General features: G+C 41.8%; 4 protein-coding genes across 4 annotated transcripts in view; 2 read left to right on the plus strand and 2 right to left on the minus strand.

Moving 5' to 3' along the window:
• Nucleotides 1-8836: 8836 nt before the first annotated feature.
• chrm5a (cholinergic receptor, muscarinic 5a) lies at nt 8837-10420 on the plus strand (the record flags this gene model as incomplete). The annotated part of the gene is made up of 1 exon (XM_084044941.1): nt 8837-10420. One exon carries the CDS (start codon nt 8837-8839, stop codon nt 10418-10420), a length of 1584 nt encoding a protein of 527 aa, XP_083901067.1.
• Nucleotides 10421-14594: 4174 nt separating this feature from the next.
• Nucleotides 14595-16525, minus strand: LOC311036102 (fibrinogen-like protein 1-like protein; the record flags this gene model as incomplete). Its single annotated transcript, XM_084044623.1, has 2 exons — nt 14595-15289; nt 16387-16525. 2 exons carry the CDS (start codon nt 16523-16525, stop codon nt 14595-14597), a joined length of 834 nt encoding a protein of 277 aa, XP_083900749.1.
• Nucleotides 16526-17261: 736 nt separating this feature from the next.
• Nucleotides 17262-26554, minus strand: LOC311035615 (KATNB1-like protein 1). Its single transcript, XM_084043917.1, has 10 exons — nt 26495-26554; nt 24714-24825; nt 24478-24539; nt 23655-23946; nt 22827-22942; nt 22359-22409; nt 21853-21942; nt 20924-21028; nt 18842-18935; nt 17262-18503 (listed from the first exon to the last, which is right to left on the minus strand). The coding sequence occupies exons 2-10, from the start codon at nt 24816-24818 to the stop codon at nt 18471-18473; spliced, it is 948 nt and encodes a 315-aa protein (XP_083900043.1). The 5' UTR covers nt 24819-24825; nt 26495-26554; the 3' UTR covers nt 17262-18470.
• acp7 (acid phosphatase 7, tartrate resistant (putative)) overlaps nt 25639-27470 on the plus strand; it is a 37555-nt gene continuing 35723 nt past the window's right edge. Inside the window, exon 1 of the mRNA XM_084043916.1 lies at nt 25639-25673. The gene's annotated coding sequence lies outside the window, so the exon portion shown is untranslated. The remainder of the gene's footprint in view (nt 25674-27470) is intronic.

Below are 27470 nucleotides of genomic sequence, written 5' to 3' on the forward strand. Positions count from 1 at the left end.
ATAATATGGCTGCTGTGAATAGAGCCTATTAGAGGCCGACGGATACATCGGTCTGGCCGATATATATCTGTATCTCAATCATACAGCCGATGTTGTGTTCCCAATGTGGGGCTCTGTCATGTGCGTTAACCACATCATTGTACGACTAATAGCAAAAATAGCCGATCTACAAGCTGACATATCGCATCGTGACAGGTTGTAGTCAGGGAATATTATCAGAATAATGTCATATCTGGGAATAAATTCCTTACCAAGAAATGTCTTCACCAATGTGTTTGTAAAGGTGTCTAGTATCACATCTTATAAAGACTGAAATGCAGTTTCCCTAGGGGAATTTTTGACAGCTGCTGAAAGTTGGGGTACCCACCATAACCTTATGTGGGGGAAAAAACACATTTTAATTCTGTTTTAAGTAGCATGTGAGGGGTCAAACTAGGTTTGTTTTATGATTCTGAATCCATTTAGCACCAAAACCACTCCTTGGGCTAAAAACGGCCATAGCCAACCTTTTCCAGGTAATTCTTTGTGTAAAAAGCCCATTGACATTGGGCCGTTTTTAGCCCAAGGAGTGGTTTTGGTGCAAAAGAAATGCTTGCAATGGATTCGATTCAGAATCATAAAAAAAACTAGTTTGACCACTCACATGCTACTTAAAACAGAATTAAAATGTGTTTTTTTCCCCCGCATAACTTTCAGCAGCTGTCAAAAATTCCCCTAGGGAAACTGCATTTCAGTCTATGAGATGTGTTACTAGACACCTTTACAAACACATTGGTGAAGACATTTCTTGGTAAGGAATTTATTGCCAGATTTTTTAAATATCCCCTAACTATTGTGAGACCTCTAGATTAGAACGTTTTGGAGAAAGGAAAAAAAACGATATATACACACACACACAGCCACGTCACTCTGACTCATAACCATAAACAAACCCGATACGCCCATATACTGTATACTGTAGCATGTCACTCTGACTCAGACATAACCATAAACAAACCCGATACGCCCATAGGCATGTCACTATGACTCAGACTGACATAACTACAAACAAACCCGATATGGGAGATCCGGTTGTCCAGAACCGCCGATCCAACAAATAAATAGATGGGCATGCCAATATACAGGGTATGGTAATATGACATCAGGGATCTCCATATATGGGCATAAAATGGACATGGACTGGCAGATACAGAGATCTTCATACTGTATATGGGCGTAAAAGGGACACAGGTACAGAGATCTCCATCCATATATGGGCATAAAAGGGACACAGACATACGTGTATGACAAAGCCCCCGATGACTCAGACATATTGGTAGGAGCGGCGGTGCAACATACTGTAGGTGGTGTGTGTGTGTGTGTGTGTGTGTGTGTGTGTGTGTGTGTGTGTGTGTGTGTGTGTGTGTGTGTGTGTGTGTGTGTGTGTATACGGTATACCTTTTTAAAAACATTTGAACCCATTGAGGCCTGAGGAACCGATTCTACAGAAAATCCTAACAGTTTTCTGAAAAACTTATGTTGCTATATGTGGTTCTCAAACTTTTGAATGTCAAGGACCCCCAAAATGATACCTATGTGGCCGTGGACCCCCATCTCAAAATATTTTGTTCCAGGGACCCCCAGAAGCAAAGATTTGAGTTAAAAAATGTTTGCTTTAAAATAATATATTCAAAGATTTGCACATATTTTCATGATTTTTCCAAAATAGCAGATCTACAAGCCTGTAGCCTACGAGCTTGTAGATCTGCTATTTTTGAATAGCCAAAGTGTAAAATAATGCTTTTTAGCTCAAATCAAAAAATGACCTGTAATGATATGCCCAAAAGAGGCACACCAGGTTGTAAGTTCATCCATAGAGCCCTGTTAGAGGGCGACGCTTGTGAACAGAACACAATGTAGATTCTGAGGATCCACACATCACATTCTTTGGGAGGGCGAAACGCAATTTGCTCGTTGAGGGCGAGAAGCTAATCTTTTCACCACTTTGAGGCAAAGCTCTAGCCATGAATCACACAAATGCCTGGTCTAATGTGGCATGCACCTGGGAGCGTGGCCCCAATACACAGACAGACAGATCAAATCGCGCTCAAAATATCTGAGCTTGAACTCGGGAAGGAGGCTAGACAAAAGCAAGTAACTTTATCTCTGTTTTTTAATAGCTTTTTGTACTCCTGGAACAGCCTCATGTGGCTATTATTCCCCCCCATGTTATTTTTGATACTATACACTCCAAACTATAACAGAATGTACTATTTATAGTGATGCAGCGGTTGTTTAGCACACAATATCTGAGTGTACCATTATACTAGCTACAGTTTACACAGGCTATTAAAATGCTTGTCGGCACTGACGGTCCACTGCTCTCTCTCTCTCTGTCATCACTGAGTCAGGAGCCAAATTCAACAACTCAAGCATTCGTGCGTAGCTGTCTGTCATAATTAATTCATTGCTTACCTGGCACTGAGCACGCTCTGCCATGGCGTCACAGCCCCACCTTCTTTCTCTGTACTGGAAGAGAAAACACACTTGTTACACCACAGAACACAGGCTGGGCTGAGCCACGTTCCTGTTATACACACAAAACCTGTCACAAACCTACGGCACACAACTTTAAAATGTGTAAAGACGCAAAGCTGCGGCGTTTTTCAGCTCAGTGCACGACACATGTAAGGGCATGGAACGTTTCTTTGTACAAGGCAGTGAGTGTCCCCAGCAAAATAGAAATCATAATCTTTATTGTCATCATAACACAGGTTTACTGTCATGGTGAGTGAGGAGTTGGACCCAAATGCAAGACAATGGAGGCCCATCCAACTCAAGGGTTTTAATAAAAAAGGTTGACCAAAGGGTTCAGGACAGGTCAAACATAACCAGGAACAACACTATGGTCATAAGACTGAATGCTCAAACACATGAGAGTACTAACATTTGAATGATCAACTGACAAAGGACTGTCTACACAGGGGTGTTTAAATAGACACAGTGGATCAGCTGACATTCAACAGGATTGGCTAGAACATTGGTTCTCAAAGTGGGGTCCGGGGACCCCCAGGGGTCCTTGAGGGAGTTCCAGGGGGTCCCCAGCTAAATGATAGATTAGGTACCAAATGGACCCTTATAGAACTGTAACTCTGAGTGTACAAATGGAACCAAATGGACCCCAACGGGTCCATTTGGTTCCATTTGTAGATAGAAATGCCATTACATGGGGGTCCATGGCCCTAATGCATGTCAAACTGGGGGTCCTTGAAATTTAAATGGTTGAGAATCACTGTTATAGCCGTAAAAGATCTTCTCTTATGGGGGTCCCTGGCATATCTTTTCAAATGGGGGTCCGCGGGCTAATCAATTTGAGACAAGACAGGTAACAGCTACAAGGGCAAACAGGAAGCACAGGAACATTACTACCAAATAAGATACACAAGAAACACCTGGGGAAGAGCAGACATACTGTATACACAGAACATACTATAAACACAGAGCCAAATCTGGTCAATTTTGCTCTATGTTTAAAGGACTAGTAAAATGAAAAATACGTTTTTCACAATTTTAGAGCATATCCGTGGTCATCATATGGGCATACCTAACAATAGATGCCAAAATAATTTAACAAAAACCTATTTGTGTGTATTTTTATATCAAAGGTCCCTAAAAAGTCAATCTCAATGACTTCCTGTGAACGAAAACATGATGACATAGATACACTTTCATGAATATAAATGAGTCTTCATTTCGTTCACCTGTGTGATTCCCATACTGTAGCTGCACCTTCATCCAAACACAGTTGATTTTAATTACAGAACTACTCCGTTCTGAATCTCATTCAAGATGACGTAATACACAGTCTGTGTATTACTCATGTAAACTTAATCAGCACACTAAAATATGTATCTGAAAACATTTAAGGTTAGAAATAAGCAACTTGGTAACAAACATTCTGCACAGAGGACAGGCTGCTCCAGCAGGCTACAAACAATAACACTGCGACACGAGTGAGGTTCTACCGTGCCATAGCCTGAAGGGATGGAACCATCTGATTGGTTGTGTGTGAAAATAATTATATATTCAAACATTTGCACAAATTGTCATCATTTTTCAAAAAATAGCAGATCTACAAGCTCATAGCACTAGCTTGTAGATCTGCTATTTTTTTATAGGCCAAGTATAAAATAATGCTTTTTAGCTAAATATAAAATGACACGGGTTAATGGGGCTCCATTAATAGGAGGAACAGGACAGGAGGACATTGGAGTGACTTAGTGCCGGAAAGCAAGGTGCCATCATCATCAAATCAGTAATGAATTTGTGCTGCTAAAGTAGAAAGTGTGCATTTAAAGTTGCTGAACAGATGAGAGACAGATGTGAGGAGGTACCATCTGGCTATCTACCGGTGGAGAGACAGCGGCCTTTTATTTTGAGTGACGTGATATGAAATGTCACTGTAATGAAGCCGAAGGTGCAATCTCAGAGTTGGAAGAGGACCACCTGTGGTGATTGGAATGTTATCTGTTCGCCCTCCGGCTGCTATTGGCAATCCCACCAACCCAGCTCCTGCCAGCAAAATGCAAATGATTAACAACAAAATATAGAGCCCGATCTATGCCAAATTTTGGGTTTAATAGTATGTTGATTCCGATTTTGGAGAGTCTTATACTGACTATACCTTACCTTACCTTATCTTGACAGATATTTTACATAAGAAATGCAAAATCTATTGTAATCAATTTGAAAAACTTCTATAGTCTATTTGATTTAAGTTTTTCAAAAATAGCCGATCAACAAGCTGTCTGGCTTTAATAAAATACAACATATTAAAGGCTGAGGAGTTGTTTTGGTGTCACCAGAAGTGACGGGGTGAGTGCAACAGTGCAGTGGTGGGAAAAGTACTCAAACGTTTTACATAAGTAAAAGTATCAATACTGCAATGTAGAAGTAGCCTACTCTGTTGCGTAAAAGTCCGGAATTCAAAATTTGCTTGAGTAAAAGTTCAAAAGTATTGGTTTCAAAATGTACTTAAAGTACCAAAAGTAAAAGTACTAAAATGTTTCAAAATAGCAGATCTACAAGCTCACAATGCCGCGTTGTGAGCTTGTAGATCGGCTATTTTCAAATAGCCTAGGTATAAAATAAGGCTAAAGTGGTTCATGTATGTTTTATAGTGTAATAATTTATATCTGTAACTAGTCACTAAAGTTTTCTAATAATTGTAGTGGAGTAAAAGTACAATATTTGCCTCAGAGATGCAGTGGAGCTAAGTGAATGTACAGAAGATGGGAAATACTCCAGTAAAACAAGTAAAACATTCTCAAGTTAGTTACTTTACACCACTGCGACAGTGTGACCCAAATGGCTTCATTTACTGTCTGGACAACAAAGCACAGACAATGCATGGATAGGTAATACAAGTAGGACATTGCACCTGGTGTCTGGAAACGCACTGTTATTTAATTTCATCTGGTCCCATGGAGCTCCCTCTGGACTCATCATCCACTCCATGGCCAGATGTTATGCTTGAAGGACTGGAATAAACCACACAGGTGTCTGTGCTTAATGATAATTGGTCATCATTTAAGCTCTGACCCCAAAGTACTTGGCGAGAAAGTGGATTACTGCAGTATAGCACTTCTCTGTACATACCCAGAGGTGTAAAGTCCCGTGAAAGAGAAATTACATTTTTGGGGAGTCATGAGTTCTAGGCTCAAGTAAGCATGTTATGTTTAATGTCTGAAGCTATTTCTGCACTCTGCACTGAATCTCATCTGATGTGCTGTATAGCATTGGTTCTCAAACTGGGGTCCGGGGACCCCCAGGGGTACTTGAGGGGGTTCCAGGGGGTCCCAGCTAAATGATGGATAGTGAACCAAATGGACACTTATGGGTCTGTAACTCTGAGAGTGTTCAAATGGAACCAAATAACGGGTCCATTTGGTTCCATTTGTACACTCTCAGTCAGAGTTAAGTTGACATTGATTTTACAACTTGAATTGGGGTCCCAGAGATAGAAATGCCATTAAATGGGGGTCCGTAGCCCTAATGCATGTCAAACTGGGGGTCCTTAAAATGTATCTTTTCAAATGGGGGTCCGCGGGCTAAGTGTCCATTTGGGGGTCCTTGACATGAAAAAGTTTGAGAACCACTGCTGTATAGCATTGGCTCTCAAGCGAACATCTTTACAAAAATCTTTGCTTCTGGACATCCCTCGCAAACTATTTTTGAGAACTACTATACAGTAGTACAGCTGCCACACTGCCTAGCTGAATGCACAGTGTTACTTTTGCAGTCGTTTCCAAATGGTGTGCCAAAGGCACCTGGTGTGCCGCAAGACAAAGTGAAGTCCTTGGGGTTTTGTGACAACCTCACACTATATTTATGATATACAATCATACAAAAGTTATGAACTATTTTTAAATGTACTGCAGCATATCAGTACATTCTGCACACTCATTTCCCAATACAGACACTAAATCCTAGAATAGAACATTTATTTTGTAAATAAAACAAATGTGTACATTACAGTAGGGATAAGGATGAGGCTATTTTTGCATGGATACAGTTGCCTTGCCCACACAAAGTTTGAAAACCACTGCTTTAGATTGCACTTGTTAGTATGAGTAAAGAGTGACTTTCATCTGCTATAAAGTTAACATGTCAAAATAACATGTCAGAATTAAGCGCCATAAAAACTTGATAGAGAGATTTAAGGGAAATGACAGACGTCTTGTTCGTTATGGTTACTGTTATAACACGTCTCAAACCTGACAGGAGCTAGAGGAATATCCAACATAGTCTCTTTAAAATGTGCTGTGACTGACATAATTAGTATAGTCACTACTAGCATACTGTTTCACTTTCAGAAGTTAGTTTTAAAGGAGTAGTTCACCCAACAAATTACTTATTTTCTATCAATTACACACCCCAGCATTGAATTCATGCAATCATTTGATGATAATAATAAAGATGCCAATGTATCCGGTAGGAGACACAAAGGAGACTCTTTGTGTCTCCTACCGAAGAGACCGCCGGTTATCAGCTGGGGGCCACATGTGGCCCCTGGTGTGACCGATTGATCATGATCCCTCACATTACGTTTGTGAGGTCCACCCACTGTCCACCGTCAACACATTAGGCAATTTTATACAGGGGTCTTCAACAGGGGGTCCGGGACCCAGGAGGTCCTAAGAGTTACTACAGTGGGCCTGCCAAATCTTTGTGTGATAGGATATATATATATATATATATATATTTTTTACATTAACCAATTGAACCCTAGCATCCCTATTCTGAGGAGAACCTTTGCCAAAAATAACCAATCTACACGCTCACAACGAGCTTGTAGCTCGGCTATTTATTGACAGTTTAAGTGGTTAAATGTCTGAAAATACACATGAACATGAATCCAACATATTCAAAAACATACATTTATACAACACTGATTATAGCGCTGTCAAACAAGCCTATGAAAACGTTTAATCTGCAACACAATGTAATACAATATGGGTCCCTGCTTCATCTCTCTCTCTCTCTCTCTCTCTCTCTCTCTCTCTCTCTCTCTCTCTCTCTCTCTCTCTCTCTCTCTCTCTCTCTCTCTCTCTCTCTCTCTCTCTCTCAGCTAAGGGGTCCTTGGGCTGAAAAACATTGAAGACCCCTGATATAGGATATTACACCAACTAAATCAAGCTGTAAAACTGATGCAACGTCAACAGTCAGTCTGACACAGGATTGAGATTTAAGGCCACTGTAACAGCAAACCATTGCCCAAAAAAACACTTTATTTTTTCTTCAGTCAACACAGTACAGTGAATTTCAAGTCAAGTCACCCATGTGAGCGGTGGCTTTCAAGCACTGAACATTAACATTACTGTCCTTCTCGTTTCTCATCCATAGTAGCTGTTCAAACACGTGGTTAGGAAGCAGCAGACAATTCAAACAAGCTTCAGAACCAAAAATAACACGGCCGTCCCCATCTTGTCTGTTTGCAGATGTGCACTCACTCAAATTGCAAGCCGAGCTATTTTGAATGTCACCGGGCGGCTATACTGAAATAATCATCTTATGTTTGACAGACATGTGCTGTTTAATACACCACTGAGATTTTTTTTTTTTTTACCCATTCAATCCGGGAACACATCTTTGTCATTTTTTGATTTCTTTGGCTATTCAAAAATAGCAGATATACAAGCTCATAGCGCGGCACCGAGCACCGAGTGCCACGCTATGAGCTTGTCGATCTGCTATTATTATTTTTTTTAAATCATTTGAATAGCCAAAGAATGACAGACATAGAAAAAAAGAAAGACAAATTAGTTTTGGAAAAAAAGAAGTAGCCTACTTTCTACTTCTTATTCCTGCCTGAGACCAGCAAATGCTTCAGAGGTGAATTATTTCAGAAACATTTAACTTTTTTTTTTACTGAGAAATAAGAGTAAACTATGTGGTCATGTACAACTAAGAATTCCAACAGTTTCAGTTTTGTATGGCATCGTATAATGATGAATAGGCGTATCAGTGCTTTTAAACCTATGTCAGCCGATTCCTTTATAAAGGAGATTCAAAGGATTAATCAGTAAGCACAAAATATTACATCTAGTCTGCATTATTACACAACAAACAAATCCAGTGAATGTGGATAGGCTGCTATACCATTATGTGGCCAGTCACATATTTTTGCTCAAACACTGCCACCCAGTGGCTACTACCTCAATGCATTATATGAGGTTATATGAGGAGAAGGAGTATGACTTTTTCCCCCTCTTTCTTCTCTTTCCAGGAAACCGTGCTAAAAATGACCAATCAAATGAATCATCTCCTATAATATCACAATAACGATATCGAGACCATGGAAGGAGTGACCATCCAGAACGCCACCGTAAACGCCAGCGAGGCGGATATCCAGCTGGCGACACACAGTCTGTGGGAGGTCATCACCATCGCCACCGTGTCCGCCATCGTGAGCCTCATCACCATCGTGGGAAACGTGCTGGTGATGCTCTCCTTCAAGGTCAACAGCCAACTGAAGACGGTCAACAATTACTACCTGCTGAGCCTGGCGGCGGCGGACCTCATCATCGGCGTGTTCTCCATGAACCTGTACACCTCGTACATCCTGATGGGCTACTGGGCGCTGGGGAATCTGGCCTGTGACCTATGGCTGGCCCTGGACTACGTGGCCAGCAACGCCTCGGTCATGAACCTGCTGGTGATCAGCTTCGACAGATACTTCTCCATCACCCGGCCGCTGACCTACAGGGCCAAGCGGACGCCCAAACGGGCCGGGGTCATGATCGGATTGGCCTGGCTCGTGTCGCTCATCCTGTGGGCGCCGCCTATTCTGTGCTGGCAGTACTTTGTGGGGAAAAGAACCGTCCCGGAGAGGCAGTGCCAGATTCAGTTTTTCTCGGAGCCCGTGATAACATTTGGGACGGCGATCGCCGCCTTTTACATCCCCGTGTCGGTCATGACGATCCTATACTGTCGGATCTACAAGGAGACAGAGAAGAGGACCAAAGATCTGGCGGAGCTTCAGGGGATCAACTACTCCACAGACACTGGAGTCGCCCAGCCCCAGAAAACCATGATCAGATCCTGTTTCAGCTTCAAACTGAGCACGGCGGCTCGTGACAGGAACCAGGCCTCCTGGTCTTCGTCCAGTCGCAGCAACGCGGTCAAGTCGGCGGTCGCCACCAACGACGAGTGGTCCAAAGCCGATCAGCTGACCACCTTCAACAGCTACGCCTCCTCTGAGGACGAGGAGCGTCCCGTGTCTCCGGGGGCCTTCCAGCCCCCCTACCGGAACCAGGCCTCCGGGACCACCAAGAGCGCAGCGGGCAGCGAGAGCGAGCAGCTCAGCAACTACGAAGACGACGGCTTCTTCCACAGCCCCCCCAAAAGCAACTCCCAAAAGAGCAAGAAGTGCGTGTCCTACAAGTTCAAACCGGTCGCCAAAGACACCGATGGCCAGCAGCAAAGCAGCAAAAACGGGGACACCAAGATGGCGCCGTCGACGTTCTCCTCCGCCGAGTCCATGAGCGTCCCGTCCACCTCCTCGGCGTCCAAGCCCATGGACACCACGCTGAAGAACCAGATCACCAAGAGGAAGAGGATGGTGCTGATCAAGGAGAGGAAGGCGGCGCAGACTCTCAGTGCCATCCTGCTGGCCTTCATCCTGACGTGGACGCCGTACAACATCATGGTGCTGATCTCCACCTTCTGCTCCGACTGCATCCCTCTGTCCCTGTGGCACCTGGGCTACTGGCTGTGCTACGTCAACAGCACGGTCAACCCCATGTGCTACGCCCTCTGCAACAAGACCTTCCAGAAGACATTTCGCATGCTGCTGCTCTGCCAGTGGAAGAAGAAACGGGTGGAGGAGAAGCTCTACTGGTGCGGACAAAACCCTGTGGTCAGTGCCAAGCTGACGTGAAGCTCTGTTGACCTCACGCAGTGTGGTTCTCAAACGTTTTAATTTCAAGGACCCCCGTGCACTCTCAAAGGGGGATTGTCAGAGTTACAGACCTTTAAGGGTCCATTTGGAAACCGCTCAAGGAACCCTGAGAGACCCTGGACGAGGTATGATGATGGCTATAGATCAGTATACAGTATGCTACAACGATCATCTTGGATCTCTGTACTTGAAGTATTGCCGCCAGATGATATCAAAAGTACAAATATTGAGATGGCTGTACAACATTGTTCTTTAATCAATAAGCTACTGTATGCGATTATACAATGGGAGATTATCACGAAATTATCCCAATGTCACCACTGACACTACTATTTCGAATGAGTATGACATACTCATTTATACAGAAGTAGCCTACTTCAACCAAACTAGTGGTCGTACGCACAAAATGTCAAAACAATACAGTACATGCTGATTGTTTCATTGTGTAAGTGTTGTGTTTGTATTGACAATGCACATATTGGTATAGTACTATGGTGTTTTGTTACAGTACAAAGGGCTATAAAGTGTTGTGTCTTCATGTCAGAGTGTGCTTGCTAAGTAAAGATTGTAGCTCTGTTGATAAGCAACGCCTTTTCCACATGTGCCATTTCTGATTGGGTATGACTGTATACAGTACAGCACATTTGATTTTCCCTTGATTCTTCCCCACATATTTAATTATGGCAAACATTTAGCCATTGGAAAATATAATAAAGATATAATTCATAGATCACTCTTGAAGCATGAATTAATCACCATGAAATATACTGGTTTAAACTTGACACCCTGGCACAATTTCCATCTTAACCACTCAGTATGTACTGTATGACAAATAGCGAAAATAGCTGATCTGCAAGCTCACAACTTGTGTTGTGAGCTTGTAAATCTGCTGTTTTGGAAATGTTTGAAAAAAAGAAAAGAACGTTTGCCCAAAATAGGGATGCCAGGGTTAATGTGGTTAAACTAGATCACAAACAGTGTTTACATCCAAAATAAGGTGGGTGGGAGGATTTGACAGCATTCTTCTGTATTGGTTACAATTTGTTTGTTATTCCCCATCCTCAGGACAATTCCCTCTTTCCTTTGAACAATCAAATACATTATTTATTTTCCCTGGTGTACCTTAATCAATCTTCTTAATGATCTGTAAAGTACTTATCTGCGTTGTTTCACTTGTGTAATAATAAGCTATGATGTCATGTAACAATTCATCTGTGATAAAACAGAAATCTGCACACTGTAATTTGGGAGATGGAAGAAAAGGTTTGACAGAGAAAAAAAGAAAAGAGCTTCAAAACCAACTGCAGTCCAGCCTTTTTATCTTTTGTTTGTGATGAAATCGATTGATTCTTGTCTTCTTTACAGTATTTTGTGATCATGTCTGTGTATTTCTGAATTAAATGTAATGACGTTTATTGTCTCATCCGATGTCTCAAAAATGTCATTTACACAATATCACTGTGGGGGGAGGTGGGGGGGGGGGGGCACTTGTTGGGACGCTTACCACATGGCAGTGGTGGAAAAAGTATTTTTTTACTTAAGTAAATGTATCAATACTGCAACGTAGAAATACTCTGTTACAAGTAAAAGTCAGAAATTCAGAATTTACCTGAGTAAAAGTACAAAAGTATTAGTATCAAAATGTACTTAAAGTACCAAAGTAGAAAGTACTCATTATTTAGAATGTCCCATTTCGCAGGTTTTCAAATGTATAAAATGTATTAAAAATAGCAGATCTACAAGCTCACAATGCGTTGCATCGCGACGCATTGTAAAAAAAATCCTCAAAAGTGTACTTAAGTACAGTAAATGTACTTAGTTACTTTACACCACTGCCACATGGGCTCTAATGCCTGACAGCGAGTCCCCATGAGGTGCAATCCCCAGCCGGCTGGACCATTTGCTGCATGTCGCTCCCCTAGTCCTACCCTATGTGTTTTCCTGTCTCTCCACTGTACCCGTGTCAAATAAAGACTCAAAAAAGCCCCCAGAAATAACAAAAACAAAACAAACAGTCTCTTCAGTGCTAGCTGTGAAAATGCTGTCCTCACAGTCCATCCCTCTGATGTTGAGTATATTGTTGTCCTATCCAGCAACACCTTCCATTTATCTGTTCTTTCACCCCACTGTTGGAAAACCCCAATGGGACTATACTATTTTATTCGCTGGAACAGTTCCTCATTGACAATAATATCGAATGTTGTTTTTCCCATTGTCTTTGTGAATAAATAAGGCCAAACCAATTACCGACCAGCATTCATCGTTGCCCTACAACCTTATACTGTAGGCACAGCGGCACCAGCGAAGATTTGTTTGCTTTCAAAAATATATATATATTCAAATATTTACACAAATATTCACGATTTTCAAAAATAGCAGATCTACAACCTCGCAGCGCGTCATAGAGTGGCACATTGTGAGCTTGTATATCTGCTATTTTTAATAGCCAACGCTAAATTCTAAAATGACACAGATGCTTTCCCAGTTTTAATGGGTTAAATGTATATACAGTATACAGTATTTTACCCTGATTCTTTGTTCCACATTAACATTTCGGAAACATTTTTGTAATTCATATGTCAAGCACACTGGCAAAATAAATCAGGTGAGGAAATATTGAATAGATCACTCTCTAAGCATGAATGTATCACCATGAAATCTACTGATTTACGATACGATAATACTTTATAGTCAGTTTGCACTGAAATGTGTCTTGCGACCCAAACAGCCATGTATGCAACATATAACAGTACATACTGTAAAACTGATAAAAGCCTTTTATGATCTGGTGCCGTTTACATATTGAACCCACATGAACCCTTGCGCCACTATTCTGGGGGCGAATTCAGGTGAAAATAGCAAATCTACAAGCTCACACAACATGTCACAGCACGACACATTGTGAGCTTGTCGATCGGCTATTTTCGGCGAAGAGATGTGTAGAGTGAAACAATGAGTGGACCCTGAAGGGTTTTAACAAACATGTAGAACAACATGTGTTTACATTCAATGTAAGGTGGGTGGGAGTTTTTCTGAACACCTATACTGTATTTGTTACAATGTACGAACATTACAGTTACATTATTTCCCTATGCTACGCAATCAATCTTAACAATCTTAACAATCGTGTCATATTCACATGCATTTCTTACCGATCTGTAAAATACTGTATATGCTTTAATTGTGTAAGAAGCTGATACCATGCAACACTTCATCTGTGATAAATAACATCATAAATAATATCTGCGTTCGACCAAGAGTACTACAGCATGTCGATATGACAGATGATGGAAGAAGAGTTTCAAAACAAACTGCAGTCCTGCATTAAAATGTTTAAAGTCTGTGATGTAATCTAATCAACTGATTCTTGCTTTCTTCACAGTATCTTGTGATCAGATCCATGCATTTCCGGATAAAACGTGATGAAGTTCATTGTCGCTTATCAGACGTCTCAGCAAAGATAACAACGTCATCAATTTACAAAGTTTATCACACAGTTTATCTGTCCTCACTGATAGCTGTGTCTAGGACTGGAATTTCGTCATTTTAGGGGCAAGACCACTTGACCTTAGCCTGGTAAACCCCCCTCCGGAAATCTGATTTGTATTTGATTCCTGAAATGAAATGCAAATGAGATTTCCGGAAGGGGGGTGTTGTCCCTTTTTTGAGGGGCACAAAGGCCAAATGTCAGGGCAGGAAGGCCATCAAATAAAACAAGATTTTAGTCCATTGAAAGAATTGAAACTAAGGGTTAATTTAATACGTAGACTATCTGCAGTGTAATAAATAAATTCTGGTATTTACAATCTGATCCATGCTCAGCCCTGCAGCAATCAAAGTCACTGGATTGGTGTAAAGATGGGGACTCAGGGGAGCTAATCATTCAGAATCTCAACAAAAGGCACCAGTGTCTACATGACAAGAAAGAGACACTGGTGTCTACATGACAAGAAAGAGACACTGGTGTCTACATATTGACAAGAAAGAGACAGAGGAGAACAGTCAGTGGTACAGTCAGCTGGGGCATTAAGGCCACTGTGGCCTCAGGGCATGCTATTTTTTTGAGGGGCACAAGGCCAAACTGAGGGGTAACGACGGCCATGGCCTTCGTGGCCTCACAGAAATTCCTGCCCTGGCTGTGTCAATGCTGTCTTCACAGCTCATCTTTGGCGCACTGCCCGGTGGGAATCAGCTTCACCGTGTCTGAGGGTCTCACCATCATCCAGGCGTACTTGCACAGGTGCTCCTTGTTGCAGTCCTTCTGCCAATAGATGACGTTCCTGCGGTTGAGGTTGGCGCCGGCGCAGGCGTCGTACCACCAGCCCCCGCCCGGCACCCCTTGGAACTCCAGCTTGGCGCAGTTCTGGTAGTAGTTGTCGTTGTCTCGGTCCTTGGTGGTGAACTTCTGATTGTCGTGCAGGTAGTTCTCGGTGTCCTGCGTGAGGGCGTCCACCGCCGTGCCCTGGAACAGCCCCAGTCTCAGCCTGTACGCGGACGCCTCGTCTTCCACCAGGAACGGGTCGTACTCTCCCATCTTGGTGACGGCGTTTTTATCCACCAGTTTGACTCCCAGCTTGTAGAGGCCGGGACCCCGGGTGAGCTGGTGGAGGTGTTCGTTGCCCAGCCAGTGGTCCCCGGTGAGGGCCCCGAAGCCCTGCTTGTATTCAGCCCAGGAACAGTCAAAGTTGACGCTGCTGTTCATGGTGATGTGCTGCACGACCGTCCAGCCGCCCTCCTCCATGGCACAGTAGGCTAAGATGGTGGAGGCGCCTGGCCGGATGAGGTATATGCCATCTCTGGCCTGGCCGGAAGACACCATCAGCATTTCATGACAGTCCCTGGGCAGCACTGTTGGACAATATCACAACACCAATGTTACTGTATTATCAAGATCTCCATTAACCGGGAAGAATGGCAAAAATAGCCTATCTACATGCTCACAATGAGAGCTTGTAGATCTGCTATTTTCTAAACTTTTTACATTTAAAAATATATATTTTACATTGTTTTTTTCCTATAATGAAATGCCCCAAATTGGGACACCAGGAAGTGGTTATGGAATAGAACAGAACAATGTTGAACTAGTGACAACTTTCGCTTTTTTAACTTTTGCATCTTTTGTTCTTGATGGGAATACCACTGTCAAGTCAGTGATACTCTTTCAGTGCAAGTACAAGTCAAGTCACAAGTCCTGAGTGTTCCCCTCATCTGCATAATCAGCGTGGCAGTGACCAGCCAGTTATCAAGGTTTCTCCAAATGAAACAAAACTTTGTGTCAGACTGTCAACTATGTGCAAAGCATTTACTAGGTTAAATTAATAACATTTCAAGCGTCATTGTTTTTGGAATAGTCTGGCCATGACAGGCTATACTGTAGGTCAAATCTGCTTTCAAGTCTCGAGTCAAATTGAGTGTCAAAGCTGTCCAGTCTCAAAGCAGAGGAGACTCTACAGCTGTAATAATCAGACTCCCTCAGATGGAATAACAACACGTATCATATTTCCTATCAGTAAGTGTTTTGAGGCCACACCATGGAATTTGACCCAAGCGTTGAGAAGAATCCAGACAGTGATGTCATCTGTCATAAAAAGGAAGTATGCAGCACTTCAAAGCAACTACTGAACCTCTCTTTCAAGGCAAAAACTTGACCTTACTACACCATTATCTATAGAGCACTGTTTCCCAACCTATCCCAGGTTGGAAAACACTGCCTGGCCGTTTCTAAATAAGTACTTGCTTTCATGCACGGCCTCTGTCTGTATGTTGTCAATGTGTCCTTTAACACACAGTATGCCTAATTACCATGTGTAACATCATTGTGTAATGACATGTTAAATTTAAAACCTGTGTCATGTCATGACATACACATTTAATTTCCCTGAAAAGACACACAAAGGTAGGCACTAAAACAAGTGAAAGTGACAGAAACAAAGAAAAGACTGTACCTTTCATTCCCTGATTGAGGACAAACTTGTTGTCCTCCGCAGGCAGGAGATGGAGGTTCTCAGCTTGGAGATGCTCAGCATGCAGCCCAGTAATGATCAACCAGACTGCCACTCGCAGCCAGCACTTCAGACTCCTCATCCTTGTCGTTGCTTTACAGTCAAACCAACATAATTTAAGTATAACACAGTATACAGCAGACCGCTATACTACACATGTATCAGAATATTTGTCCATTTCTCAAGAGAAATAGAGAAAAAATAGAGAAACAAAAACATGTAAAATTGTGCTGAACATAAGAAACATTTTACATTTACAAAGAATGCATTCAGAAGTGTCCAAGGCTCACCTTTTGTGGCACCACCAGTACGAGGTGGCACAATCGTGTCAAAACTCTGCAAAGCTCTGTACCGGAATCTTCTCCCACGCACACACACACACTGTGCTGGGAAGCGTGCGTACCAGAGGGCAAACTAGGTACTAGACTGCCGACGTTCAACTGAAGCGTCAGAGACAGAGAGATGCTGTCCCCTATACCTATACCACTACACACAGGACTCTGTAACCTTGTCACGGTTGGACTTCAACCTCTGATTTCATGTCACAATTCACTGGAGACACACCAATCCTCTACTTATCTATGTCAACTGAGATTGTAAACTCATATCTCTTGTTTTTCCTGAATGCCCTTTGGGAGCGGATGAGGCTGAAGTCCAGTTGTGTTTGAGCTGCAGGGGTCTACTCTATATGTACGGAGCCCTGCAGTGGCCATTGGTGGAAAACAATTATAATCCATGGCTACAAGTTACTAATCCGTGGCAACGTGGCCCAATGGCCACTTTACAGCTCTGTATACATGATTGCATTAGCCGGGCTCCAAACCATAGACCCTCTCCCACGTAACACACTCTGAGTGGACCTCAGTGAAATTCATTCTACAGACATTGCAACAAGGTTACCAACCTTGCATTCTATATTGCATCATTAAGCCAAGTGAAGTGCAGTGTCCGTGTACAAAAGAAAATGTGGGTATTTAAGACATTTCTTTATAATAACCATATAGTACAGTACAGTTGGCTATACAGAAGGTTGACATGTATACAGTATAATTTGCATTGCAAAAATATGTGTAAATCAACATTGCCTCTTGATAGAGAAGAGTAGACAGTAACCTTAGTTTTGGTGTTGCAATTAAGTCTACTTTGTTTGTTTGAGAGGGAAAACAAATATTGAATACGGCACAAACCAAGGACAGCGTCTGCATGTTGACTTTCACAAATACCTTGGACTTTCTGAGACATCCACAAAGGTGCATGATGATCACATTATCAATGTACGGTATCTATGATCATTACAACACAGCCGACGTGAGAACATACAGTATGCTGAAGAAGAGTCCTTACAATCAAATATCGCATCACACTTAAAAATTGTATTGCACGTTTACAGTACTTCGTAATTCTAAAGACTAAAGTCTAATGTAAACTTCAAATGCTACACGTAATGTACTGGTTCACTCGGCAGTGAAAACGGTCAGTACCAAAGACCTTAAGGCAGGTACACATCTTAAAAGGCATTATTTTCTGTGAGGTAACAGCATTTCCAGTTTAACGAAGCAAATTAGCCGTTCTACAAGCTCACAACACGTACTACGTCACAACATTGCAGTGAGTGGGAAAAGTACTAAGATGTCTTACTTAAGTAAAAGTATCAAGACTGCAATATAGAAATATTCTGGACATAAAGTACCAAACATAAAGTACTCACTATGCACAATGTCCCATTTCAAGTTTTCAAAAGAATAAAAATCTTTTAAAAATAGCAGATCTACAAGCTCACAATGCGTCGCATTGCAACATGGTTGTGAGCTTGTAGTTATGCTATTTGGAAACATTTTTTGTAAATGGTGTTTGTTTTTTTTTACTTTTTTGAAAATAATTTTTCTTTTTAACGTTTGAAAATTATTCTGTTATAATGACATGTCCAAAAAAGGGACGCCAGGTTGAAAGTGGTTAAGCGTCCTATGATGTACTTCTACCATTTGGAGGCTGTTACAAGTTGAAAAGATCCACTATCCTCCCTCTCGTCAGGTAAGTTGCGACAGGAAAGAATCAATGACCTGTATGGGGGAAGGGATTGGGAACACAAAAGACAAAATTTGTTAATAAAGCGTCACAATCATTGAACCCCTTTATCCATATTTTATACTTTGGCTATTCAAAAATAGCAGATCTACAAGCTCATAGCGCGGAGCTTGCAGATCTGCTATTTTAGAAAAATCTTGAAAATGTGTGCAAATCTTTGAACATATATATTTTTAAAGCGAACATTGGGGGGGGGGGGTCCTGGAACAAAATAGTTTGAGATGGGGGTCCGCTGCCAAATATATATCATTTTGGGGGTCCTTGACATGAAAAGGTTTGAGAACCACTGCCATACTGTGCATGTAATATTCACCTGTGCCATGTCCCCTGCAATGCCTGGAACAGATTTCAATGAAGGCTCCAGTTGCCACAACTCCAACAGTAGCTGATTGAAGATATGGAAGTTTCTGCAAAAAGCAACACAAGGGCTGATAAATGAGGAAAATGTAGGCCTACATCAGAATCAGAATCAGTTTTATTGTCACTCACACAATACACACTCGGCATACAGGGGAGCATAATACCGTTCTCCACAACTCATGGTGCTTCACATTTAAAAACAATAGACACATTAAAAAGAGGCGAGGCCGTTAAAAACATTAAAAAGTAGAGAGAGCAGACAACATTGGTAAAACAATAAGTGCTGATGCATTCAAAGTGCAATATAGATAAAGTGTTGGATGATGACCTGCTGGTGCTTCCCCCTAAGCTCTTGAACTGCTTAGGGGGAGTTCAAAGAGTTCAATGAGTTCAAAGAGGTGGTGGGAAGGGTGGGAGGAGTCAGATATTATTCTCATGGCCTTCCCGACACATCGATCTGTGTATAAGTCAGACATGGGGGGAGAGGGACACCTGTGATCTTCTCTGCTGCTCTCACTATCCTCTACAGCAGCAGGGGTCTTCAACAGGGGGTCCGGGACCCCTAGGGGGCCCTCAGAGTTACTACAGGGGGTCTGCCAAATCTTTGTGTGATATTTTTTTTTACATTAACTACTTGAACCCTAGCATCCCTTTTCTTTGGAGAACTTTAGCCAAAAATAGCAGATCTACAAGCTCACAACGCCTCGCGCTGCTTGTAGATCGGCTATTTTTGGCAAAGAGTTATAGGTGCAGAGGGAAAAAAGAGCAGCAAAAGTTTATCTGAAACACAATTTCATACAACATTGCTTCATCTCTCTCTCAGCTAGGGGGTTCTTGGCCTGAAAACGTTGAGGACCACTGCTCTACAGAGACTTGCGGTCGGCATCCGTACAGTTCCCATACCAGACAGTGATGCAGTACGTCAGAATGCTCTCAATGGTTCCTCTATAGAAGGATGTGGTGCCAGTATAGGGGCACCACAGGGCTGTGTCCTCAGCCCTCTCCTATACTCCCTGTACACCCATGACTGCGTAGCGACACAGACATCAAACCATGTTGTGAAGTTTGCGGACGACACAGCAGTGGTGGGTCTGATTTCTGGCGGCGATGAGTCGGCCTACAGGGAGGAGGTGGCCACCTTGGAGAAATGGTGCATGGACAATCACCTCTCTCTAAATGTGAGGAAAACCAAGGAGATTGTGGTGGACTACAGGAAGCGGAAGGATGAGCTCCAACCAGTAATAATCAATGGCTCAGCGGTGGAGAGGGTGGACACCTTTAAATACCTGGGAGTGAACATTGAGAAGGACCTGACCTGGGACTGCCATGTCACTGCAGTCGTGAAAAAGGCCTAACAGCGCCTGTACGGGCTCAGGCGCCTGAAGCAATTCGGCCTGAGACCCAACACCATCAGGGACTTCTACAGAGGCACGGTAGAGAGCCTCCTAACAAGCAGTTTCACATCATGGTATGGCAGTTGCACGGACAGAAACCACAAGGCGTTGAGGAGGGTTGTCCGTACTGCAGAAAAAATCACCGGGTGTGAGCTGCCCAGTATGGAGGACCTCTACACCCAGCGCTGCCTCAATAAATCACTCAGGATCATTAAAGACCCCACCCACCCCCATAAAATACTTTTCTCCCCGCTCAAATCAAGAAGGGTAAAGGGATACAAGATCCTCTCAGCACGTACCAGCAGGCTGAGGAACAGTTTCTTCCCACAGGCCATCAGGCTGTTAAATGACAGTGGAAAATGAAACGTGCAATAACTGTATTCTGCACCATGCACTTTCCTTAAACTGATTTGCCTGTGTTTGTTTATTTATTGCTTATGAGCGTTTTTAGGTTGTTTTATCATGTTTTATTGTTTTATTATTGGAGCTTCTGAGCGTAAGTTGTTCACATGTATGTACCTGTGCATCTAAGTGACAATAAAAGTGAATCTGAATCTGAATGTCATAATAGAGGAGGGGGAATTCACTTCTCTTCGGTAAAGTTCACAATGTAATGTAAATATGCTGATCGTGACACGTACTTATCCAGTGAATGATCAGGAAGTCCGGAATGACCGCTTGCTCGAAGTTCCTCCCACCAGTTTTTCAAAACAGACTTAATCCATACTAAGCCCGCTGTATGATACCTGCAAGAAAATACATCTGATTAAAGTTAAAATCTATTATCCTTTGTCTCCCTCTCCTGATGGAAAGTGGTAATTGCAACAATGTCTAAACCACAAGAAAGAAAATGGCAAAGTAAGTGTCCAATCCGATGCACAGTCTGCTTCAAGTAACGATATTCAGTGGTGTAAAGTAACTAAGTACAGTACATGTTCTCAAGTACAATTTTGAGGTATTTTTACTTTCTTCACTATTCACAATTATCAATATTTTTTTGACTTCTACCCCACTCCATCTCAGATGAAAATGTTGTACTTTTACTCCACTACAACATATGAAAACTTTAGTTACTAGTTACTTTGTAGATTTGGATTATTATTACAAAACAAACATTAACCCAGTCAGCCCTATTTCAACTTTGGCTATTTGAAAATAGCCGATCAACAATTACACTTCATTCATTCAAATGAATCCCGGATTGTAGCTTTAACTAATCAATTTGAATCAAACAAAACATCGTATTCAGGCGAGAGGAAGACTCATGACCAAAAAGGCATAAAAGTTGGTGTATTTTAATATCTCTAACCAAATCTAGGCATTTTACTTTTTTTTTTTACTTTTTTACTTTTCAAACGCACTTGAGTGTCTGGATCTGGCTTTTTCTATGCCTTTTGGTCATACTTTTTCCTCTCTCCTGAATATTGTGCCCTTCCATGAGCACCGGTGGCTTGAGGGACACCAGTAGCGCTCCTGCAACTTCCCTCTTCTGAAATGTGTCATTGTTATTCCATGTATTTATGCTATATCTGCTGTTCATTAGATTACTCAGTATAGGCCATATACTCACTCTTCATACGGATGGGAGAGCACGTCCTTAACCAATGGAAAGAGGTCAACACAGTAGCCAATGGTGAGGTCAGGGAAGTCCTCATTGAGGCTGTAGTGAAATCGTAATAAAAGTCACTTTTTACTCCATCTTTAGCTCAGTGTTTCTCAAACCTTTTCATAACAAGGACCCCCAAATTAATACACAATGCATTTGGCGAGCGGATGCCCATGTGAAAATATTTTGTGCCAGGGACCCCCCATACAAGATTTGTGTCGTTAAAACGTTTCAAAAGTATTCTACATTTTTCACATTTCCTCAAGATTTGAAAACAGCGTATCTACAAGCTCACAGAGCTCGCAGATCGGCCATTTTCAAATAGCTGATGATTTAGATGCTATATTAACTCATTTACCTGGGACACCCCTGGGACCCCCCTCAAGGACCCCTGGGGGTCCCCGGAGCCCCACTTTGAGAACCCACAGCTTTAGCTGACAAACTCCACAAAGATGCAGAGAACATCTTACCTTTTGGTTATCACAGGCAGAAAGTCAACAAACACAGCCGTGTCTTGGATTCTGTGTGGAAGCACAGAGTGATGTCACAACAGGGTTGATTTTGACAGCAATGTTGATTTTGTTTTAGTCATATTTTTGTCATCTGAAATGTTTTACTTTTAGTCTAGTTTTAGTCAACTAAATATCATAAGATTATACAGTCGACTAAACCTACAGTTGATTTAGTCGACTGAAATGTATTTTGGCGGGTCTAGTTTTTATTTGTTGACGAAATTGTAAATATATTTGGTCTTAGTTTTAGTCATCATAGCTTAGTTTTTATTTAGTTTTCGTCAGTGAAAAAAGGTAGTCGACGAACATCTTTCGTCATAGTTTTAGTCGACGAAATCAACACTGTGTCACAAGATGTTGAAATATGAGCGGCACAGACCCAATGTCAAGTGACAGCCGAACAACAAGGATCAGCTTATGACTTACCTCAGGAAGTACGTCAGCAGTTCTCCGGCGTTTCTTTTCCACAATGTCGTCGCCACTTTCAACCTCAGGCTCCTCGCAGAAAGCACGTCAATCATTGTGCTGTGATCCGACGCCAGCTGAAAGACATGCATTGTGCGTTTGGGATACCTTTTCATGACTAACAGCTACTGTACATGGTAAGCCATGATCACACGACAACACCTGCACAAATAACAAAAACAACCTTTTTCTGATGTTATATTTCTGACAGTGGTGGACAGTATTGAAGTACATTTACTTGAGTAAACTGTACTTTTAAATACATTTTCTGAGAATCTGTACTTTACTTGGGTATTTTGTATTAACGTAAGAACAATGGCTTCCATTATAGCATGCTAACTTTCCAGGAATAGAAAGCCTGTAGTTTCTATTAGCTCGGATACCCCATCGATGATGTCTCTGGTAAACGGGTTTCTGAACTGTCCACAGCCCTTCCTCTGAGACACAGACCAAGTAGACAAAAATGGTGCCATATTATCATGAGCATTAGTGAGGACCAATTATATGAAGACAGGTTGAAAGTGGGTGAAGTCGTCCTTTAAGCCCCATTTCAAATATAGGGAAAATAGCAGATCTACAAGCCCACAACCTTTGTGGGCTAAAAAGAAAATGTACTTTGTAATGTGTACTCTTAATTATTTTTAAAAGCGAGTACTCAAAAACTTTAACTCAAGTACAAATATGACAGGAGCCATTTTCACTTGTAGTGGAGTGACATTTGACCAGGAGTATCTACACTCTGACTCAAGTACTGGGGGATGAGTACTTTGTGCGCCACTGATTTCTGACCTCTGGGAAGGAGGTGAGGTAGTCGGTGGGTCTGGAACCGGCTCCGCTGATGGCCTTGTTGGTGTGTTTATCGTGGACGTCCGGCGGGAAGTCCCAGGGTTCCATGGGGAAGATCCCGTCCTGCATGCAGGAGGACATGTCGTTCTCCTTGTTGGCCAGATCGTAGCTCCTCGTAGCGGGTACAGCAGCAGGCTGCTTCTTCCAAGCCACCGTTAAGTAATGGGTCTTCCTCTTGCACGACACCACCCGCTTCACTCTGCCCGGGTTGTTGCCAGTCCGACCCACAGGGTTTCTAGGTACATAGAGACACATGGGGCAAAAATGTTCAAGCAAATCAGACATGCTGTCCAGCAGTCTATATATAGACCGTCTAAATTACAGTCGTTGAAATGACGTCTATAATATAGACTTCTATATACAGTATAGACGCTTAAAAAACAGCTATATGACAGCTAAAGTGAAGTGAAAGTTTTCACGTTTATAACCCGGTTTTAGACGGAGGTCTAACTCTGGGAGTGTACACATGGAACCAAATGGACTCGTAAAGTTCCATTCGGGTTCCATGTGTACACTCTCAGAGTTACAAACCCGTCTTTTTTTCTTGCTCGTTCGGCGTTTTAAAAATAAAACGATGAACGAGCGTCTCAGTCTGGGTTCCAGGCTAGTCCATTTGGTTCCTATTAACTATCAATCATTTAGCTGGGGACCTCCTGGAACCCCCCTCAAGGACTCCAGGGGATCCCCAGACCCTGTATTGAGAACCACTGCAGTAGAGTACTTGTTTGATGACATTGACACCAAAAAAAACAAAAAACAGATCTACCTTTTCTGGCTGGGCTCCATGACGGGGTAATCCGCCGGGGGAGACGTGAATGACCCAAAGCGCTAAAAAAAAGACAACACCACACAACAACATAAAGCAAACATGTGACTTTTTGCAGAGAAGGATCAGATAGACTAGATAGATAGATGACATACATCACACAGGCATTGTCTGTTATTGTATAGATGTAGGTTAGGGCATTGTATTAGACCACAGCGGTGACCTAACCTGCTCACCTCCTTTGTGTTCCTCACATGAGAGTAGCTCACTTTGTAGAGGCCTCTCTCCTGCAGCAACGCATCCTCAAAGTTCTGATACTCTGCTCCATTGTTTGACTCCATAATAGACCTGGATGAAAAGGGTGACATGTGTTTCCAATGAATTCATCGCAACTTATAGTTAATATACCGAATCCTACCGATACGATATTATTACTTTATAATCAATCAGCTCATACTGAAATGTGTCTTTATACGACTCAGTAGCAGCCACTTTTACTTTGCTGGAGTATTTCCAATTTTCAATACTTTTACTTCTACTCCACTACATCTCAGAGGCAAATATTGTACCTTTACTCCACTAGCACATTTTGATACCAACACTTTTGTGCTTTTACTCAAGTACATCGCTGGTCCTCAGACAGAGATCAGTAGGAGAAATAAAACACAAGTGAGAAAAAACTCCATTACCCACAATTCAGAGCGTATTGTTTTGTTTTTTGCTTTAACAGTGACGTACAATGTTGCCAGATCATGTGAGATAAATAAGCAACCAAGTCTATGAAAACAAGCGCAAAAGAAGCGACTATTTAAAGTAAACCTGGCGTTGGCTATTTGAAAATAGCCAATCTGCAAGCAAAACAAATCTTGAACACATTTGAAAAACGTGAAATATTTTTTGAAACAACACAAATATTTATGAACAACACAAATCTTGTCCCTTATTGTCCCTGCTTGAAAATATTTTCAATTGGGGGTCCACTTCCACGGCCAAATGTTTAAACAACGATAGGAAACAAGCCCAAATAAGCAGCTATTCTTTAGAAACAAACAATCCCAAACAACTGCAACGCGACCAGCAATATTTACAAGTAACTTTATGAGAAACACAAGCCCAAAGTCGCTTACAATAAGCGGACATGGCAACATTAATGACGTAGATCAGGAAGTGTACTTTACCCAGGTCGGTTTGTTATGGTCTGTTGGTTTTATTACTATTTTCACTACTTTACTCATTGTTGTCAGGTCGTGTTGTTAGAAAGCTCTCGCTCGTGTTGTTCTCAGAGCCATTCTGTCACAGATCGTCGAACAGCGAGCTGTTTAAGATCATAAAGTTGTGAGATCTAATCTAATTCAATCAGCTGTCAAAACAAATGTAGCGTATTCCAGTTCCTTGTCAAAAAGATCTGCAAGCTGCAAGCCACGCCTACTAGGTGTCGCATAAATTAGCGTTTAGCGAATTACAATATTTGCAGAGACATGATAATAATGTTGCATTATTCTTTAACAACTTTAGATTAGAGATGGATACAGGATAGGTGGGCACTTATAGGGACATCTGGGCACCTCGATGTAAAATTGGCTATTTTTGTCCAAAATGTTAAAAGATAAAATCATATTTGAAAATGTAAAGCATGTGAATATGAACGGTACACCATTATCAGACATCATTTTATCCTTCAACTTCTTGTGAATGTGTACTTTCATGTACTGTTGTTCATGTCTTACTAAATAAAGTACATCAATCAAATCAATCAATCAATTGTTCATGCCCCAAATTGACTGGATATACAGGTTTTGTAGCACTTTGCAGAAATATTAGACTTTTAATAATTGTTGAATGTTTAAGCATGTTCTAATCATGTATACTTTACATTATTTGGACCATGTATACACATCTTGTGAAAATAGCAGATCTACAAGCTCACAACGCTTTGTTGTGAGCTTGTAGATCTGCTATTTTCAAATAGCCGAAGACAAGTATGTATGTTTAGTAAAAGAGAGGTATATGTCCTGACCTTTTCTGTTCTGTCCTGATGAGCTGTAGTTGTCTGTTTTCCCTCTTGCTTAGGCTACTTCTTGTGATCTGATGATGAAACGACCCATTTACTGATGATCACACCCACACACCCACACCACACCACACACCCATGATAATAATAAAGCCAGCTATTCATTCATTCATCATGACGTTAATAATACAGTTATAGTCCTGTGTGCATCATGCGCCCTCTAGCGACCAAATATGCTGCTGGTGCAAAATTCAAATCACAACAGCCTCATCATCAAGGCAAAGGCAGTGGCTTAATGGACCTGTGTGTGTGTGTGTGTGTGTGTGTGTGTGTGTGTGTGTGTGTGTGTGTGTGTGTGTGTGTGTGTGTGTGTGTGTGTGTGTGTGTGTGTGTGTGTGTGTGTGTGTGTGTGTGTGTGTGTGTGTGTGTGTGTGTGTGTGTGTGTGTGTGTGTGTTGTCCTGTGCTTTTACCATCATCAGCTGTTTGTTTAACCAAATGCTCAGTGGTAGAAAGAAGAAGTACTCCATTTTTTAAAAACTTGAGTAAAAAGTAATACCACAATGTAGAAATATGCTGTTACAAGTAACAGTCTGGTATTCAGAATTTACTTGAGGAAAAGTACAAATATATTGTCATCAAAATATACTTAAAGCATGAAATGACCCATTTCAAGTTTTCAAAACGTATACAAATCTTGTGAAAATAGCAGAAGCTCACAACACTGCGACGTGTTGTGACTGTGTGAGCTTGTAGATTGGTTATTTTCAAGTAGCCAAAGTATATACCGTATAGAGCTGTTTTCAAATAATTGTAGTGGAGTAAAAGTGCAATATTTTCCTCAGTAGTGGAGTAGAAGTAAAACTAATGAAAAATTGAAATACTCCACTTGAGTAAATGTACTTAGTTACTTTATATAGTTATTTTTTTATTCCGCGGCCAAATGCATATCAATTTACTTGACATGAAAAAGGTTGAAAACCA

The sequence above is a fragment of the Gymnoscopelus microlampas genome, assembly GCF_963454915.1.
Source record: "Gymnoscopelus microlampas genome assembly, chromosome: 20".
Lineage (NCBI taxonomy): Eukaryota > Metazoa > Chordata > Actinopteri > Myctophiformes > Myctophidae > Gymnoscopelus > Gymnoscopelus microlampas.

Excerpts from the sequence above, each read along its gene's own strand:
- LOC311035615 (XM_084043917.1), bottom strand. The coding sequence starts at position 24,818 with ATGGAGTCAAACAATGGAGCAGAGTATCAGAACTTTGAGGATGCGTTG. Across the intron at positions 21,943-22,358 it reads CTGCCTGTGATAACCAAAAG|CCTCAATGAGGACTTCCCTG; the intron begins GTAAGATGTTCT and ends ATTTCACTACAG. Across the intron at positions 21,029-21,852 it reads CTCTCCCATCCGTATGAAGA|GTATCATACAGCGGGCTTAG; the intron begins GTGAGTATATGG and ends ATTTTCTTGCAG.